Source organism: Platichthys flesus, chromosome 7 (genome assembly GCF_949316205.1).
Source record: "Platichthys flesus chromosome 7, fPlaFle2.1, whole genome shotgun sequence".
Taxonomy (NCBI): domain Eukaryota; kingdom Metazoa; phylum Chordata; class Actinopteri; order Pleuronectiformes; family Pleuronectidae; genus Platichthys; species Platichthys flesus.
The window spans coordinates 26653419-26671137 of NC_084951.1; the positions used below are offsets into that span (position 1 = coordinate 26653419).

Here is a 17719-nt window from a genome sequence, read left to right on the forward strand (position 1 = left end):
CAGTTTTGTTCAATCTGTAAAACACTATGACACAATTTCTTCATGAATCAATTGATCAGACGATGTAACAATAAGTGGCCTGAACAGAAAAAGCAAAAAGAAACACCAAAGGCAGGAAAACAAAGAATGATGAAAAAGTGTAAAGATAAAATGATAAAAAAAAGTTATGAAAGATGTGAGAAGGATAAAATAATGGTTAGTAACTCAAGAGGAATTCATAAAAACCAGAAATTAAATGAGTATCAACTCGGACTCAAACACTGAGAAAATAAATAAGTAAATATTATTTAAAGAAGATCCGAAACATTCTAAGATGAGGAAATAATCAAACGGATAAATTAAATCAAATAAAATTAAAGAAAGTCTGAAAAGGAAAGTGTGGAGTTTTCCTTTAAAAATATTTTCTAAGTAGAAGAAAAACAGACAATGAGGAACTGAAGCAGAACAACTGAACTGCAGGAGTTTAATTAGCAGGGTTCAACATCTGGACAGATTCGACACATCTGTGTGTGTGTGTGTGTGTGTGTGTGTGTGTCTGCCTGAGGCTCTGATCAACGTCACAGAGTGAAAACTCACTTCTGCTATGTAAACTCCATTTTATATAACTGAGTTGTTTTGTTTTATATCAGATACAACAAAACAAACGACAAAATCTCTTGGTCAATATAAATCTTTATTTAAATCAGTTTGATGATGTTCCCTCTGCCTGTGCTGCCTGCATGACAATTCACTCTAACAGTTTACAACATTTACAAATATTAAAATTACCAAATAAAGCTCACATAAGAATACAAGCTCTGTGAATTGGGAATATATGGAGGGTTCCTTCCGACCGCCTGGGCAGGATCAGGTGACTGTGGTGAAGTGTGCTGCTGGAGGTTCAGCGTGGTTTCATCCATTCATAAGCTTCCCATCCAAACATCAGGGCTCCATAATAACCTGGTCTGTATGAGCACAAACAGAAACTCTCTTAACAACACTGGTTTGTTGTGTGATTGTCTAACACAAAAATACTCTGCCACATAATAAATATAATACTGATACTTCATGAATCCACAGACGAATCCATGTAAACAATAAAGATGTGAAAGTTGTGTACTTCAGAGCAGTGAGGCAGTGCCCTGTGGCTAACAGCACGTTAATGAGATGACACAGCAACAACACACTGGAACAATGGAGCCAATACATCAATGCTAACGCTAACAGGAAGAGCTAACTCACCATTCACCCAGTTTTCCTCCCAGAGGAAATCACTTCCAACAGGAAGGACTCTGTGAGTCAGTGGGAAGCAACAACTGGTTTAAATGAGATGTTGGTGTTAGCTCCTCCCCCTGAGCTCCTCCCTTCACCTGAGTGATGAGCTTCACCTGCCACAGGAACTCATTCTATCGTGAGATTTCAACACACAGGAAAACATCTGTACACATCTGCATTTTATTTTTTAAATTACAACCTGGGTTACGTCCCTGCTCTCGTCTGTGCATGTTGTTTCATGTGATGGTGAAATGTGTCCTCTGGTGTGGATTGTGCTCAAATGACTCAAGACTAATTTCCCCAAATAAAGTTATTAGTCTAAAGTCTAAAGTATTTTATTCTTGCTGATATGATGTTCTGCTATAAAAACACTGCATAAGAAACATTTTCTTATTTATATTCTTAAATATTCAAGATGCTCAACAAAATTATTCTTTATCAACCTAAATGATTTTTCATCAAACAAAAGTTCTTCAATTAACTTTTACTGTAATCGACTCTGACGGCAGCTACACAACTCTTCACAACTCTTTTGAATGTTATTATTAGGGCCTGAACACCGACAGAGCATTTTGTGAACATTTTGCAGCTTTATACGTTGTGTATTTTTACAACCTCCTCTGAGAGCTTTTATCAGATCAACTTCAAATTTGTTGAGTGTCAACTTAACAAGATCGCGATGAGACTTGTCATACAAGGAGCCTTCTTCATGCAGGATCCCAAGACACATCCACAACTCCAGCTTGATCCTGTAGAAAAAAGTCTAGGTCCTCAGCATCAGATTCGGAATCAAGTCAAATTTGCCTCCTCATCTTCATCATCCTCTCTTTCATTCAGCATCTTTACAAACATTAAACAGTAAGTCTGGAATGATTGTAACCAGTAACACTAGTAATAGATTGTAAAATAAGACACACATGCGTCTGATGTGTGGAATGAATGTCAGGTGTTCTGTGATGAACACACACTGTTTGGGTCATTGTTGACCCATGTGTGGAAAAGTGATGCAGAAATATAAAATTTAAATTGGTTTACAAAGTAATAAATGAAAAAGGAAAATAATGATTTGCTTTAATCAAAAACAAGATATTTAATGAATGCTTAGAATATTGAATGATGAAATACATTTATTTCAAACATTTAGCAAAGAAACACTCCTGCATGAAATCGTCCTTGTTGCTTTGATGTGGTCATAGATTCCTTTGATGTCTTGTGTAAAATATTTATAGATCTAAAGAGAAACAAAAGTTTTTTACCTGAAATGTCTTCACTTGATGGCGTTGACAATAATGCGTCATTAGTGGGCGTGGTCCCGAGATCGCCAGTGCTCGGCCCGCACAGTTCTGTTCGCAGCCCGATCATCATGTTGTTATCATCGTCCTGTAAACTTCACGAAACCAAAATAAAATAATAGAATAAACTTTTGATTCATATAAATTTGAACTTTTAGATAATTAACAGATTTCTAAATCTAGTGAAAAACAAAACTATGTATGACGTCATGTATATTTATACATGACATCATACCTACATGTACGATATTCTAGTTCAGTCTCATAATGATTGTGATGATTCTATATGTATAATGATTGTTTACATTTATGAAACATGTATTCGACATGAGTGATGACGCAGGATGGTTGTTTACATGTTTGAAACTGTATAATTCTACATGTATGCTGACAGTCGTGTGTTGAATCAGCTGTTGTATGTTATTAACCCTCTGATCTCCTCAGTGTTTATATGTTTCATGTGTGAGCAGCTGAAGATTCTGATGAATAAGAAATAAATAAATAAAAATGACGCTGCGGTAACCGCCTCCCTCCTCTCTCCCCTCTCCTCCTCCTCCCTCCTCCCTCCTGCTCCTCCCTCCATCTCCTCTCGACCGGCGGCAGGATGGACGTGGTAAATCAGGTACCAACACGATCTTCCTCTTTATATGTGATTCTTCTTCACATCGTCTCATCTGTGTGCGTGTGTCGTGCTCGTTGTGCGCTCGTGTCGTGATGCTGGGCGGCCCGCGGGGGGTTGTGACGGTTTCCCGGGGAAGCGTCTGTGTGTCGGGCCGCAGCATCACGAAGAGGAGAGAGAGGATGAGGAGAGCAGAAACCAGAGGAACCAGAGGAACCAGAGGAACCAGTCTGATTCCTGTGGTTTCACTGGTGATGCTGGTGAAGCGGAAGAGACGCTGCAGCTGTTTGTGTCGGTTTCATTCTCACCGCCTCATGAACCGGATTCATGTTTCCACACGGAGCCGCTTTATTAGCGGGTTTATTTCTGGGTGTTTTCTGCGGGTCTGATCAGCTGGTGGGCCTTTAGCCCTGCGCTGTGTCTGCAGGACTGCTCCAATAAAAACACTGTGTGCGTGTGTGTGCGTATGTGTGTGTGCGTATGTGTGTGTTTAAAATGGCAGCCAGAGAGGGAGGAAGAGGAGGATTTCCTCTCTGCTCTTGATGAGGATGAAATGATGATGGTGATGATGTTGATAATGATGGTGATGAAGAAGATGAAGATGATGATGATGATGATGAGGATGGTGTTGGTGATGGAGAGGATGGTGTTGGTGATGATGAAGATGAAGATGTAGTTGAGGATGATGATGAGGATGGTGGTGGTGATGATGATGATGAAGATGATGATGATGATGATGATGATGATGATGGTGTGTGTGTTTGTGTCCTCAGATGGTGGCCCAGGGTCAGTTCAGGGTGCTGAAGGTTCCTCTTGGTTTCATTAAGATCTTACAATGGGTGAGTTCTCATGTTTCTGATTAAACTCAAAATATTCACATTTCTATTTTCTGAAAACACATCAAAAAATCGAATTGTTCTCAATCTGCCCCCCCCTTCTCCCCCTCCTTCCCCTCCTCCTTCCCCTCCTCCTCCCCCTCCTTCTCCCCCTCCTCCCCCTCCTCCCCCAGTTCTTTGCCATCTTTGCCTTCTCCACCTGTGGCAGTTATTCCGGGATGTTCCGGATGTCGGTGGAGTGTAAGAACCGGACGGAGAGCAACCTGAGTATCGAGGTGGAGTTTGAGTATCCGTTCAGGTCAGTTCATCACATGTCCCCTCCTCTGTGACGTGTCACATGATGCAGAGCGTGAGCGTCACAGTGAACACACACAGAGGTTCAAACCAACGACGTGAGAACCTGGTGATATCATGAATTGCTCTGTGGTGAAGTGCTGAGCTCATAGACTCTTATGATTGGTCGACTTTACAGATCTCCAGTCCAGCCCTGCAGGGTTCTAATGTTCTTCCTCTTTCAGACTTCACCTGGTGCGTTTCTTTGCCCCAACCTGCAAGGGCGGAGCCGCGGATCCCTTCTTCCTGGTCGGGGACTACTCTTCCTCTGCAGAATTCTTTGTCACCATCGGCGTATTCGCTTTCCTCTACTCCATGGCCGCTCTCAGCATCTATGTCTTCTTTTTCGAAAAGTACAAGGAGAACAACAAAGGCCCGCTGATCGTAAGTTCACCCACATGACCACCCACCCAGTGACAGGTGAGCTGTGGGAGGAGTCACTCACTAACTCACTAACTGTTTCAGGACCTCGGGATGACCGGAGTGTTCGCCTTCATGTGGCTGGTGAGCTCGGCGGCCTGGGCCAAAGGTCTGTCCGACGTGAAGACAGCGACCAATCCAAACGAAGTGCTCACTCTGATCCCGGCCTGCGAGGAAGAGGGGAACACCTGTCGTGAAGTTCATGACCCGGTCATGTCCGGACTCAACACCTCTGTGGTAAGACTGGTGGAGGTATCGTGGCATCATGTCAGAGATGGTTATTGTCTGGAACTGTTGGACAGTTTTAGTAATCCGAGAAATATCAATGTGTTTTTCTACAATAAAGAAGCAAAGTTCTTATTTATAAAAAATAAAAAAGACAAATACTGTCCGGACCTCTCGATTCCATGGTTACAGCATCATGTTTTTATGAGTTGCATCATTTCTTCTCATGAAATGTTGTTTTAAATCAGATACTACGTTACCCATAATTCAAGTGTCCAATGAGAAACCTTTGTCCTCTTATGCTCCAGGCTTTTGGATTCATCAACCTGGTTCTGTGGGCCGGAAACCTCTGGTTCGTCTTTAAGGAGACGGGCATCATCGCTCCCTTCATGCGGCCTCCTCCTCCTCAGGAAAAAGCTGCTGCAGCAGAAGCCTATGGCCAGCAGGGGGCATACGAACCAGACCCGTACGCCAGCAACCAGGGAGGATACCAACCCGACTACAACCAGCAGGTACACAACCAAGGGATACTCTGTTCTGCTGCTGATCACTAACACTAGACATCTGCAGTGTCATGCATTACTCAGAGTTTAATGTACTGCAGTGCTCTAAATTATGTACTGCCATCTTGTGTTGTCTCTATGTGTCATGTTGTTTGCTGTCGTGTCTTCTCCAGGATGCAGAGTACGGTCAGGGTAACGTCCAGCAGGGGGCGCCCACCTCCTTCTCTAACCAGATGTGAAGTGACAGGCAGCAGGTGAGTCCCCAACAGAGATTCATCCGCTGCTGAAAATAGTCCCAAAAAAACACTCCTTACATTTCCTCCTGTTATTTTTCTTTATGTTTGTTTTTTTTCCACAGGAGACATCGGAGTGAACAAAGAGTGGGTGGCCTGCAACCTACCCACAATGCAACACTCCTGTCTGTCTGCAAAGTTAAGGGGCGTGGTGAGGGAGGGGGGAGGGGTGGGAGGTTGGGGGTGGGGGAGTTTAGATGTTCAATATAATGAGTCAATGTGTAAATGATCAAAACGAGAGTTATAAATAACAAATCCACAACTTGAAAAAAGCACGTCAACAGCAACAAGAAGCTTCGGATCATGTGGCCGAGTTAAATTCATATTACGGAGTCTGTGAAGAGAATGTATGTTTGTGTTGTATAGATATCGATTTGAAAAGATATATAATATAGACTCAACTGTTTGTTCATGTTTCCTATTGAACCCGAGGATCTGCTCCGCCCCCTGCTGTATGCTTCGCCCCAACATCGACAAACCAGATCCACATCGGCCAATCACGAAGCTGTTCAGACTGGGTTCACACTGAGCTGATCCAAACCAGATTCAAACCAGAGTTGAACCTGGAGGAGAACCAGTTCAAGCATCACCTCCCAGCTGTTTGCTGTTTGTCTTGCTGCATGTAACTATCAACTCAGGAAGTGATGTTGTTCTGGAAAAGCAGTAAACTCAGTTTGGACTTCAGCTTCGAGGTGACTCCGAGTAAAATATGGATCCAACATGGCTCCTCATCACTCCAGTTTCCACAGTTTGTGTGTTTGAGCAATGGGCTCAGCTGGAGCTTCGTTCTGCTGTTACATTCCTGCCGCTGTTCTCAGATCAGATTATCTCCGATCATCTGTGAGGATGCAAAGCTGCAGAAACACCCGTCTGAAATGTTTTCACTCAGCCCACGACTCTACTGCACTTTGTGTCCCTTCAGCAGGAGAATCTGAATCACAGAACGTTCCAGAGATTTTAACGTTCGTGATAACCACATGTGCTCACGTGACTGTGGCCATTTTGGAGGCGTCTTGTTTAGCATGGTCATGTGACAATCTGCTAATAAAATGTGAAGTTCGTAAACTAAAGTTTTAATCAGTACAAACACAACAAAGGAAGTGTTTCATAAACCAAATCCAAAAAAAAAACATCTGTAATTATTGGTTTATGTTAGATTATTTAGCTAGCTAGCTTGTTTAGGAGCTGCTAACCCTACTTCTACGAAAAGCGCTAATAAACGTCACAGTTTTCAGACGGATGTTTCTGTCAGTGGACGGACGCCATGTTTGTCTTCCCCGCGGCTCTTAGCCAATCAGCAGAAGCCGTGAGTTGTTTTTGTAAAAGTCTGAAAAAGGGATAAAAAACATGATGCTTCTTCTTCGGTTGTTTTTTCTGAAAGTGAAGCTGTTTTAGCGTCGGTATCTTCCTCCGCATGGTGACGTGTTTCCTGTGTAGTTCAGTGACTGATGGTCGGCGTGATTCCACTTCCTGTTCCCTGTACAGGTGTGTGTGTGTGTGTGTGTGTGTGTGTGTGTGTGTGTGTGTGTGTGTGTGTGTTTTATCTGTCCATATATTTTCTATCACTCACTTTCTCTTTTTCTTTCCTTCGTCTCTTCATCTTTTTATTTCTCTATTTTCTTTCAAGTCTTCCACTTTTCTTCCTCTCTTTTTTCATTCTTTCCTCTTTGTCTCTTTGTCCCTGTCCCCCTCCTCTCTCTCTCCATCTTCTCCCTTCTCTCTCTCTCTCACCCTCTCATTCTTCTTGTCGTTCTTCGTGACTGTCCTCTCTGCCTGTGTGACGTAACTTCCTGTGTGATGATATCCTGCATCAGTAACCATGACAACGGTTTTGACAGTGTTGATGATGATGTATGTGTGACTTGTCGCTATGGAGACCCCACGCACCCCCCCCCCCCCCTCATGTGTTTATTCAGTGGAAAATTTCAATAAATGACAAACTCGTCTCTGATTCTGTGTCTGTTCATAACATGAGGAGGATGAAGGAGTGAATGAATGAATGTAAAGAGTAAAAGTAAACTGATCTGTGGACAGATGAAGAATGAGTGACAGGATAAAAGAAATAAAATAAACAGATGAATGAATCATCAGTGAATGAGTAAATTAATACATGGTAAATAAACGGCTGAATGATAACATGAATAAGGAGAGGAGCACATCAAAGAGAATAAATGACAAATGAACAGGTTAATAAGTGCAACAAACAAATATATGACATTATAAACAACCAGATGATTGAATGAATGATTTATGTCAGAGGAAAATATAGAAACAAAAGTCTTTTTTTTGCTGTTAAACATCTTTCTCTTTCCTTGTTCTCTTCCCTTCCTCTTTCTTTCACCCTCTTCCTCTTCATTTTCCTCCTCCTCACTCCTCCTATAGCCCCCCCCCCTCCACCTCCATCCTACGCCTGTCCTCCATCTTCCTCTCTCCTCATAGCTCCTCCCTCTCTTCTGTTTACTGCCTCTACTCTCCTTAGTCATCACTCCTCCCTCTCCCTCTCTCTCTCTCTCTCTCTCTCTCTCTCTCTCTCTCTCTCTCTGTTATCAGATGCGCGTCTGTGCCCACGGTCAGTGTGTGTGTGTGTGTTTGTGTGTGTTCAGTCAGTAGCATGGCGTATCTCGGCTACCTGCTGCTCAGCACCGCTCTCTTCCACACCGCCCAGGTAAGGACGAGTCACAGTGACTGCACATAGAGAGAGAGAGGATGTTTACATGTGTCGTTGTGTGTTTATTCATGGTAACAGTGCTGCGTCGTCACCGTAACATGATCAGGATGCAGAACGATGCTGCTGCTGTTTGTCCTCCACCTGTCTGTTACATCACAGTGTGTGTTTGTGTGTGTGTGTGTTTGTGTGTGTGTGTTGTTCTGTTTTCCATTTGACATATTACCTATTGATCAGCAAAATTTGTGAAGAGAGAAACAGACATTGATGGAAGACTGCGGCCTGTTTGTGATCAAACGTTTGTGCATGTGTGTGTGTGAACGAGTGTGTGTGTGTTTTTGTGGGGGGGGGGGGGGGGGGGGCAATCACTGTGACCGGAGGAACATTTCATTACAGCAGAAATCGTCACCATAGCGACAGAAGAGAGTAACCCACAGCAACAGCGTCACATGATTTAAGAGGTTTCAGATAAAGGTTCGATCCTAATCTCCCAGCTGAGAGTCAAGTATCAAGTACTTCAGTAATCCAGTAAATTTACCGAATGAAGAGCAGCAGCTATACTAAATAACAGCTTCTGAGATGGATGATATTTGAAAAGAAGAAGAGTGTCACGGTCAACAACGTCTCCTCCAATCACGTCCTCACAGTATCAGACAGGAAGTCACACAAAAACACACACACACACACACACACACACACACACACAGACACACACACACTTCTCTGCTAGAACCAGACACCATCACCAACGTTAAAGGAGACATATTCTGTTCATGCTCAGGTTGAAATTCATTATTGTAAAATTTTTACACTTTACTTACTTCACCCATCGCTGCAGCTCCTCATATCAGCCTCTGTCTGAAACACTACTCACTCTGCTCCTATTGGTCAAATGCTTCCACTGTTTATAAGAGGTGTCGGCCTCCGCCCTCCCTTTACCTGTCTTCATTAGGGGGCGTGTCTGCTTGCCTGACCCATGTCACATGATCCATGTCACATGAAAACACGAGGATACAGTTGTTGTACATTTTTCTGTAGAACCTGAACTGACTCTTTTCTTCACCATTAATTCAGTCGTAACAAACAGCATAATGACAAAGACGTTTGTTCCCCTGTTGGCTAAAGATTCCACATACTGGTGATAAATGCTAAGCTAACACTGCAAGTGAGTGGGCACTGTAATGGCTAGCTAACCTACTGTTTAAATCAGGTAAGGCAAATAGTTACTTTAGCTAGCTAACGTTATTTAGTCAAACTAGCTGTTGAAAGCGCTCAGACTCTTCATACAACCTGATTCAGAGTATTAAACAAGCTAATAAGCGAACTACAGCCTAATGAGAAGTTCCACTAATGGCCCAGAATCAGAAAAGACAATGGGAACAAAACCTAACAATACTATTATTCTAGTATTTATCCATGAAGTCCGACATCTTTCCTGAACCAGGATTTTATAGATTAATATGTTTATATTTCATGGATTGACAAGAGAGTGCTCTTCAGACTCATTATGACCTCCTCCTCTTCCTTCTTATCCGCTGCTGATGCTCCAGATATAACGTCTTTCTGTAGAGAGGGAGCTCCAAATCATAAATCTTGAGCTGCTGCGTCTGTGAGATATTAAAGCCATAAATCACAGAGTCCGAGCTCAGGGACTCTGTTTGCTTCTGTTCATCTCAGACAAACAACAGAAAATGGAAAACCTGCTTCACTTTTCACCTGATCTGTTAACGACAGCAGCCACAGAGGGGACCATGACACAGCAGTTTATACTCTGCAGGGTAATGACTTCCATCACTGATCCCGAGACTCTGACATCCTGAGTCATTGTTTCGAATTGTTGAGTCACTCTTTAAACTGCAGTGTCACTGATCAAGCTGCTGAGTCATTGCTTAATCTGCTGAGTCAATTTTTAAGCTGCTGGCTCACTGAAAAAGCAAGTTATTAGTCAATAACTAACTCTGATCAATAACTCAACAAGTCCCCACCAGGAATCAAAACAAGCCCACCAACACACACGGTCAGATCACATCAGTGGAGGCAGGAACAGAACAGCTCGTTACGCTGCCATGGCAACAGCACATCTCCCTGGTCCCTGCCACAATCGTACACACACACACACACACACACACATACGCACACACACACACACACAAACACTCACACGCACTCTCTATAAACAGCTGTTGACCCCTTTGACCTCTGACCTGTTCTCTCAGCCTCTACCTGCAGCGCATGGAGGGGGGCGTGACCTGGACTTGTCAGTGGGCGGAGTCAGACGCCAGCGCAGAGCCCTGCAGCCCTATGAGGAGCAAATGATGTCATATCCTTACACACAAGGGGGAGGCGGGGCCAATGACCTGTACTACCAATCAGATGACTGGAAGGGGAGGGGCTTGAACCAGGCCCTGCAGCGACTGGTGGACAGAGACCAGAGGCGGGAACAGGAAGAGGAGCAGCGAGCAGGTAAAAGAGTTTTCACTTTATGCTTAATACAATTTTATATGGAGAGAGAATATATTTTCTATATGTAAAGAGTTTGGAGACGTTTTATTATTAATAATATTAATAGCATATTGAACCAATCACACGTCTCCTCAGCCTACCTGGCCGCTCTGCTACGCCTCCTGAACGAGGCAGAGAGCGTGGGATTGGTCGGCCCGGAAGACATGGCGGTTGTTGAGGAAGAGGAGGATGAGGAGGATCAGGTGCCCCCTGGGGACTTCCAGGGCCAGGTCCCCGCAGACTATGATGAGACAGGTCGGGGTATGAGCATGGGGAGGCCCCAGGCTGCATGGTGGGGCCTCCTGGAGCCCCAGCTGGCTCAGACCTTGATGGACAGGTGAGGACAGACCTGTCAGCGTTAGAGATGATCAATAATAGGACGCTCAATAACTGTCATTGTGATTGACAGGATGGAGCCTCAGCTGGTTCAGACCCTGCTGGAGAGAGCGAGACAGGAGAAAGTCCAACAGACAGGACGAGGACTCACCAGAGACCAGGACACTCTGAGGTGATCTGAAGTGTCTACTCAGAACATACCCTTTACTTTAGCTTTCATAACAAGTGTCATCTTCATTTACAAATTCCACCGAAGAAAAACTTTAATAATAAAATATTCACTCAAACTTTATTTCTGCTTGTCTCCTCCTTCTCAGACGGATGGTTGCTAGGATACTGTCCAGCATCGGCCCTAACAACGCCCCGGTGACCTCAGGTCGCCGAGCGAGGAGAGACCTGTCCGTCACCTCGATCGAACCCGTTAGCTCCTCCCACAGGAGAACTCGCCGCTCCCTTGAAGACCTGACACCTCCATCACCTAGCAATGACCCCCCACTCCTCCGGGTGAAGAGGCTGGAGGAGGAGGAAGAGGAGGAGGAGGAGGAGAATCTCCGTCCCCTCACCGCTGGGCTGCAGAGGATGAAACGCATTGACACCATGGCAACCGCAGCAGAGGAAGAACTGAATCATGGGATTCGAAGGCGCCGGAGGAGAGCCGCCATGAATTATGACCCCCAAATATTGATCGATCAGATTGTGAATTACATGAGGGAGTGAGAGGAGAGGAGGAGAGGAGGAGGGGAGGAAACAGAAGGGGAGGGGAGGGGAGAGGAAGAGAGGGGTAGAGGAAAGGAGGAGTATCGTGTCGTTCTTTAAGTTTCTCATTTCTGTTTATGTAAAAATGTTTTTTGCTGCTTTAGGTCAAAATAAATCATAACCAGTCGTTCGTTGTTAAAGGAAGGGGGGGGGGAAATGTGACCTCTGAGTTTTCACGACCAATAACACAGAGGTCATGACCTCTTGTCCTATTGATCAGTTATTTCCTAAACGTTTCCTGAATGTTTCATGAAAACATCTAAGAGTTGTGACATCATCATGTCAGAGTTTGTGACATCATCTTGTAGCTGCAGCTGCAAACTGCGAATTTAAGAGTGAAACATAAACAGGCAGATTTTTCTCTGTTCACTTGAAAATTTAAAACAAACTGTGTCAAAACTTTACTTTTAATTTAAAGTAAATTATCAGAAGGTTTTCCTAAAGGTTTCTAGAAAGCAGCTGAGGTGAAGAACATGGTTCACAGATCAGATCAGAGAAATATGTCAAAATTCAACTTAAAGTTTGAAGAATAAAGTTCAAAATTATGAATTAAATTTAGTTGTGTAGAAACAGCTTCAGATATGAAACACTACAGTACCCATCAGCCTCTGCAGATGTTGATAAGGTGATTTTAAATATAACTGTCTGCAACAATGCCCTCTGGGAGTTGTACTTGACCCCGCCCACATGTCCATTCATCATCTGTGTGTCTCTGAAAAAGACAGACCGATGATGGACAATGATGGTAACCATGGAAACAGCTCATCAGCTCTTTAATTGGTTGTTGTGTTTGTGTTCTTCAGCTTGTGTGCAACAGCTCTGTCATGTGATCACTCTTGTGTCTGCTGTTAAAATAAAAACTTTTATCTCATGAATAAAGTCAGTGTCACCAAAAACGTTTCTCCTCTCTCTGCTCGTATTTACATATGTAGACATACACACACACACAAACACACACACACATACAATGGAATTAATCAGTCACATCAGATTTAGACATTTTAAAGCCTTTGAATTTCTAGCACTGAATATTTTTACGTTGAAATTATGCATTTGTATTTTTTGCCACTGCATTTCAGTATTCAAATTTTCAAAGTATAATATCCAACTGCAGAAAATTCATATTAAACATCCAGGACACCAGAAAAAAGCAATCGATAGTCTCACATCGAAACCAAACCTCATGCTGGTTCGATGCCATGGCCGGTCAAGTAGCGTAGCTGACAGTTTGGCGCTTCTCGTTGTGGCAAGCATCCCCTGACGTCACATGATCACTGAAACATTACCTGATTGGTCGGAGGTTTGGTTCGATACAAGTCGATCGAAAGATGATTTATCATTCACCTGAAACTAACAAGTCAAACACGCAAATCATGAAATAACATTTTGTTGATAACGAAACCGAATGAAAACGTTTCCAGTCTGTTTATTTAAAGACGACTTTTTTCACAAACACAATGAACTTGATCACAGTCTGAAAACAAAATAATAAAAACAACGTCATCTAATAAACCACAAACACTTCCCTCACTGGACGACTCATATAAAGGAACTAAGCTACGTCTAAATGTGCTTCAAGGTTAAAGGTCAAGCGAACATTTTAGGAAAGTTATGACACACTGTGTTTTCTCCAGAGTCACATTATCAGCCCAGTTTCCCCTCTGAGGTTAGCATTGCAATAAGATCACCAGGAGGTAATCCCTGACAAGCTAGCCGATCCTGAAGCTAATGCTATGCTAACTAGACCCAGAAGTTAAATGGTAGTCAAGTTAGCTGTGCTATGATATGCTAACCTAACCAATAGACAAACGCTAAACTAAAGCTAGCGAGTTCCAGTTGCACAGGAACAATGTTTACGTTAGCCAGCTAGCAATTGTTAACAGAAACAGTTCATAAAAATGCATTATGCTGCATTTCACGCATATTAACAGCTTAGTATAACGTCCACAGACTGTAACTGGACAGTACTATGTGTATGACACATTTAATGACAGAATTGCTAAACAGTAAACACTTCAACTTTAAGTACTGTTGATAAACGGAGCAGCCATCTCCATATTCCGAGCTCCGAGGTTTAATGGAACGCTGCCTAACTCTAGGCTAACTGGACCTAGTCAACATGCTACAGCGTGAACATCAGACAGGGTCATACCTCTAAAAATAAAGCTAATGCTAACAATCAGTAAAGTTTGACTGGCAGCTATTGTATATGAGACATTCTATCGGATGCACTGACTGTTTGAAACACTCAATATAAAATTGTAACGCTGTTCAAGATATTGTGCTTATCTAAGATCAACAGAGATTAAACTGATTCATCTGAACACGTGACTCAGAAACAAAGAACAGGAAGAATGAACACATGTCAGACTTTTTGTTTGAGGTTCAGGAGTCGATGTTCGTCCACACTTAGCCTCATGCTAACATCGGTTTACGAAGTGAGGTTTTGTCATCGCTTAATTTAAACTAGAGATAAGTTTCTGAATATTTACAGCCGCCAACAGCAGGTGGAGCTGTCGGGTATGCTAACTGAACCAAGCTAACATTAGCTCACTAATATATGATTCTACAAATAGATCACGTGAAGGATGGTCAAGAGAAGTGAGACCTTTCAAATCAAACCTCAAAGGACTCTGATGATTCTGATGACATCAGTTAGCTTAGCATTAGCAGGTGTTTCCCTCTCAGTGAATACAACTCAGCTTAAACTCAGCTCGGCTCTGACGTCAACACGTTGTGCTGTTCCGTTTGTGTCTTCACTACAGAGCTGCCATGTTTAGGATCCTCCTCCTCCTCTCTGACTGACTCCACCCACATACAACATTTTTATAACCCTGATGACAGAAGATGGAGGTGGTATCCAGGAGACCAGGGGATGGTAATGATGGAGGGAACAGGAGGAGAACTGAAGACCTGAAGAAGAAGAAGATGACAAATTAGTATTTGTTTGTGTGAAGATAAAATGACAGCTGAGGAAGAAGAGACTCACCTGGTGACATCACGCTGACATCAGCAGACCTGTGGTCACTGTAAACAAACACACAGTTACAATGGAACTGGAGGCACAGGTGTGTCAGTGTAGTTCACATTAAGCCCCGCCCCTTGCTGAAACCCCGGCTCACCGTCCTTGGCGTCTGGCGGCAACAGGGCGTCCTGCCTGTTGGCGAGGACGAACGCTAGCGTGGCCAAGATAGCGGCATCCAGAACCCCCAGGATGGCCAGAATGTAGGCCCAGTGGACGGAACAGTTCCCTGGAGAGAAGCTGCCCACCTGGAGACATGGGATCAAGAGCATCAGGATCTATACTGGATCTATACTGGATCTATACAGGACCTATACAGGATCTATACAGGATCTATACAGGATCTATACAGGATCTATACTGGATCTATACAGGATCTATACAGGATCTATACTGGATCTATACAGGATCTATACTGGATCTATACAGGATCTATACAGGATCTATACTGAGGACACACATTTATTGATAATTTTTAATAGTCTTTTTCGATTGTTTCAATGTGAAAATGAAACATTAAATAGAATCTAGCAATAATCACTACATGAATCAGAACTGGTCGGTGCTGTGACTCACTGAGTCTCCACACAGAGATCTCATCTCTGGACTCTCCCAGGAGTCTGGAAACAGAAGACAAGCCAACGCCAGACAGAACCCTAAGAGACAGACAGATAGAGAGACAGATGTAAAGGGGGGGAGAGACAGGCAGAGAAACAGACAGGTAGAGGTACAGTTGTTTATGATGTCTGTCTCTTATGTGTCCTCATTATAATGTCCTCACTGTAGAAACTTTTAACCACATGTTCTTCACTAATCTCCAATAAGTCTTTACCACAGATGGACTGAGAAGCAGGAGAAGGGACTGACCAGCTGTGAGCTGCAGCCAGGCACAGATCTTGTAGACAGTTGCAGCGCTGCAGAACCGGAAGAGACAGAGACAGAGGACACTGGTCCACACGGCCCACAGGGACACACCCACCAACACTGCCACCGACTGGAAGGACGGTAGAGGAGACAGGCTGGACAGACGGCCACGACAGTCTGGGACCGGCCAGTCTGACTCCACACACACCTGACAGAGAGACAGGGACATATGGGGACACAAGTTTACAGGGACACAGACAGGCCAACAGACAGAGACACATGGACAGAACAATGTGAAGGTTACAGGTGATCAATTATGTGTGTAGGGAACAGTTTCTTCCTGCGTCTCCTCCCACCTCAAACAGTCCCAGGGTGCCGCGGGCCGCCCCCTGGTGTCGGGTTTCAGCAGTGCCGATCCAGGACGGCTGCACCAGGACGACCACCTGGATGATGGCGAAGCAGAGTGTGCAGATGGCCCAGAGGACACCGACTGCTCGGGCGCTCCGAACAAACTCAGTCTGATAGAGACGAGACAGGTCGGGGAGGGCGGGCGACACCGACATGACTGAAGGGGGGGGGGTCAGAGTTCATTGATTAATGAAACAGGAATCATGTGACCAGCTAATTATTATTGTTCAATAAAACTAAACACGACACAGTAAACAACAATTATTCTATCTGTCCACTGACTGTCCTCTACCTGTCCACCGGGATGGACGAGCAGATACCTGTCTCTCTCAGGTATCTGTCCACCCTGACAACTGAGTGTCCTGTAGACGGGGACAGACTTTCTTTAATATGTCCCTGTCTGTTTAGACAAATCAATCAAATCTGTTATCAATTCATATTTATTAATCATTATTAAATCAATTAGTTACAGATTATCAACGGATAAATAATCTGGAATTTGATAAATGTATCATTATGTTGCACCAGCACAGTTACTCTCTCTCTCTCTCTGTCTCTCTGAAATCAGAGCTGCAGTCAGCGCGTGACATCAATAATCGTCCGACACAACAATCATAAATAAGGCACCGAGTATGACGTCATCACTTCCGTTCATCAACAAACCCAATGTTCAGTAAAAAATGGAGACACAAACCTGCAGCTGGAGGAGGACCACCTGCCTCTCTGTCTCCTCCCCTCTGTCTGTCGCTGTCGCGCTCTCTCTCCTCCTCTGTCTGCCTCTCTCCTCCTGTCTCTCTCTCTGTCTGTCTGTCTGTCTCTCTCTCTCTCGCTCTCCTCCTCTGTCTGTCTCTCTCTCTCTCTCTCTCTCTCTGCAGGATGGGAGGATGAAGTGGATCGTCTCCGGTTATAAACGCGAATTTTTTCGTGTCCTCGGCTCCGGTTCTTCTGAATAAACGTCACAGATGATGAAGATGATGATGAAGAATCTGATGCTTTATATCAGCCCCTCCTCCCCTCCTCCCCCTGCAGGCGGAGCCAGGAACTACAGCAGTGCGAAAGAAACTCCTCCATGCTCCAGTCACATTTGATTTATCTGCAGACCTAAACGACACATTGCACTTTTATTATTATTTTTATTGAGAGTATTACCCAGAGTTCCTGTCGGCAGAGATACATCAGGAAGTCGGTGGTTGATCCTAAATGACTTGTTAGACTGAAGCAAACCAGAGAGCTTTTCTGACTATGGGCAGAAAAGGTCTCTGGTTCGTCTCCACGCAGAGACAACAAAAGACGAACCTGGATTGATCTGCCCAAAAGATCTTCCCTACCCTGTCTAGTGCCCCTGAGCAAGGCACCTTACTCCCCCAACATCTGCTCCCCGGGCGCCGTAC

At 43.9% G+C, this 17719-nt stretch overlaps 3 protein-coding genes across 3 annotated transcripts; 2 read left to right on the plus strand and 1 right to left on the minus strand.

The window, feature by feature from the left end:
* Nucleotides 1–3108: 3108 nt before the first annotated feature.
* sypa (synaptophysin a) lies at nt 3109–7720 on the plus strand. The gene is made up of 8 exons (XM_062390940.1): nt 3109–3168; nt 3939–4004; nt 4175–4299; nt 4520–4718; nt 4800–4991; nt 5288–5491; nt 5656–5736; nt 5841–7720. The coding sequence occupies exons 1-7, from the start codon at nt 3151–3153 to the stop codon at nt 5719–5721; spliced, it is 870 nt and encodes a 289-aa protein (XP_062246924.1). The 5' UTR covers nt 3109–3150; the 3' UTR covers nt 5722–5736; nt 5841–7720.
* Nucleotides 7721–8283: 563 nt separating this feature from the next.
* Nucleotides 8284–12290, plus strand: pcsk1nl (proprotein convertase subtilisin/kexin type 1 inhibitor, like). The gene is made up of 5 exons (XM_062391128.1): nt 8284–8440; nt 10657–10903; nt 11039–11279; nt 11352–11450; nt 11596–12290. Exons 1-5 carry the CDS (start codon nt 8387–8389, stop codon nt 11993–11995), a joined length of 1041 nt encoding a protein of 346 aa, XP_062247112.1. The 5' UTR covers nt 8284–8386; the 3' UTR covers nt 11996–12290.
* Nucleotides 12291–13455: 1165 nt separating this feature from the next.
* Nucleotides 13456–17430, minus strand: lhfpl4b (LHFPL tetraspan subfamily member 4b). The gene is made up of 7 exons (XM_062391150.1): nt 17023–17430; nt 16277–16485; nt 15924–16128; nt 15633–15712; nt 15157–15304; nt 15024–15061; nt 13456–14947 (listed from the first exon to the last, which is right to left on the minus strand). The coding sequence occupies exons 2-6, from the start codon at nt 16481–16483 to the stop codon at nt 15033–15035; spliced, it is 669 nt and encodes a 222-aa protein (XP_062247134.1). The 5' UTR covers nt 16484–16485; nt 17023–17430; the 3' UTR covers nt 13456–14947; nt 15024–15032.
* Nucleotides 17431–17719: the final 289 nt, after the last annotated feature.

Excerpts from the sequence above, each read along its gene's own strand:
- pcsk1nl (XM_062391128.1), top strand. The coding sequence starts at position 8,387 with ATGGCGTATCTCGGCTACCTGCTGCTCAGCACCGCTCTCTTCCACACC. Across the intron at positions 10,904-11,038 it reads GGAAGAGGAGCAGCGAGCAG|CCTACCTGGCCGCTCTGCTA; the intron begins GTAAAAGAGTTT and ends ACGTCTCCTCAG. Across the intron at positions 11,451-11,595 it reads AGAGACCAGGACACTCTGAG|ACGGATGGTTGCTAGGATAC; the intron begins GTGATCTGAAGT and ends CCTCCTTCTCAG.
- lhfpl4b (XM_062391150.1), bottom strand. The coding sequence starts at position 16,483 with ATGTCGGTGTCGCCCGCCCTCCCCGACCTGTCTCGTCTCTATCAGACT. Across the intron at positions 16,129-16,276 it reads GCACCCTGGGACTGTTTGAG|GTGTGTGTGGAGTCAGACTG; the intron begins GTGGGAGGAGAC and ends TCTCTCTGTCAG. Across the intron at positions 15,062-15,156 it reads GCCGCCAGACGCCAAGGACG|TGACCACAGGTCTGCTGATG; the intron begins GTGAGCCGGGGT and ends GTTTGTTTACAG.
- sypa (XM_062390940.1), top strand. Across the intron at positions 4,005-4,174 it reads TCATTAAGATCTTACAATGG|TTCTTTGCCATCTTTGCCTT; the intron begins GTGAGTTCTCAT and ends CTCCTCCCCCAG. Across the intron at positions 5,492-5,655 it reads AACCCGACTACAACCAGCAG|GATGCAGAGTACGGTCAGGG; the intron begins GTACACAACCAA and ends TGTCTTCTCCAG.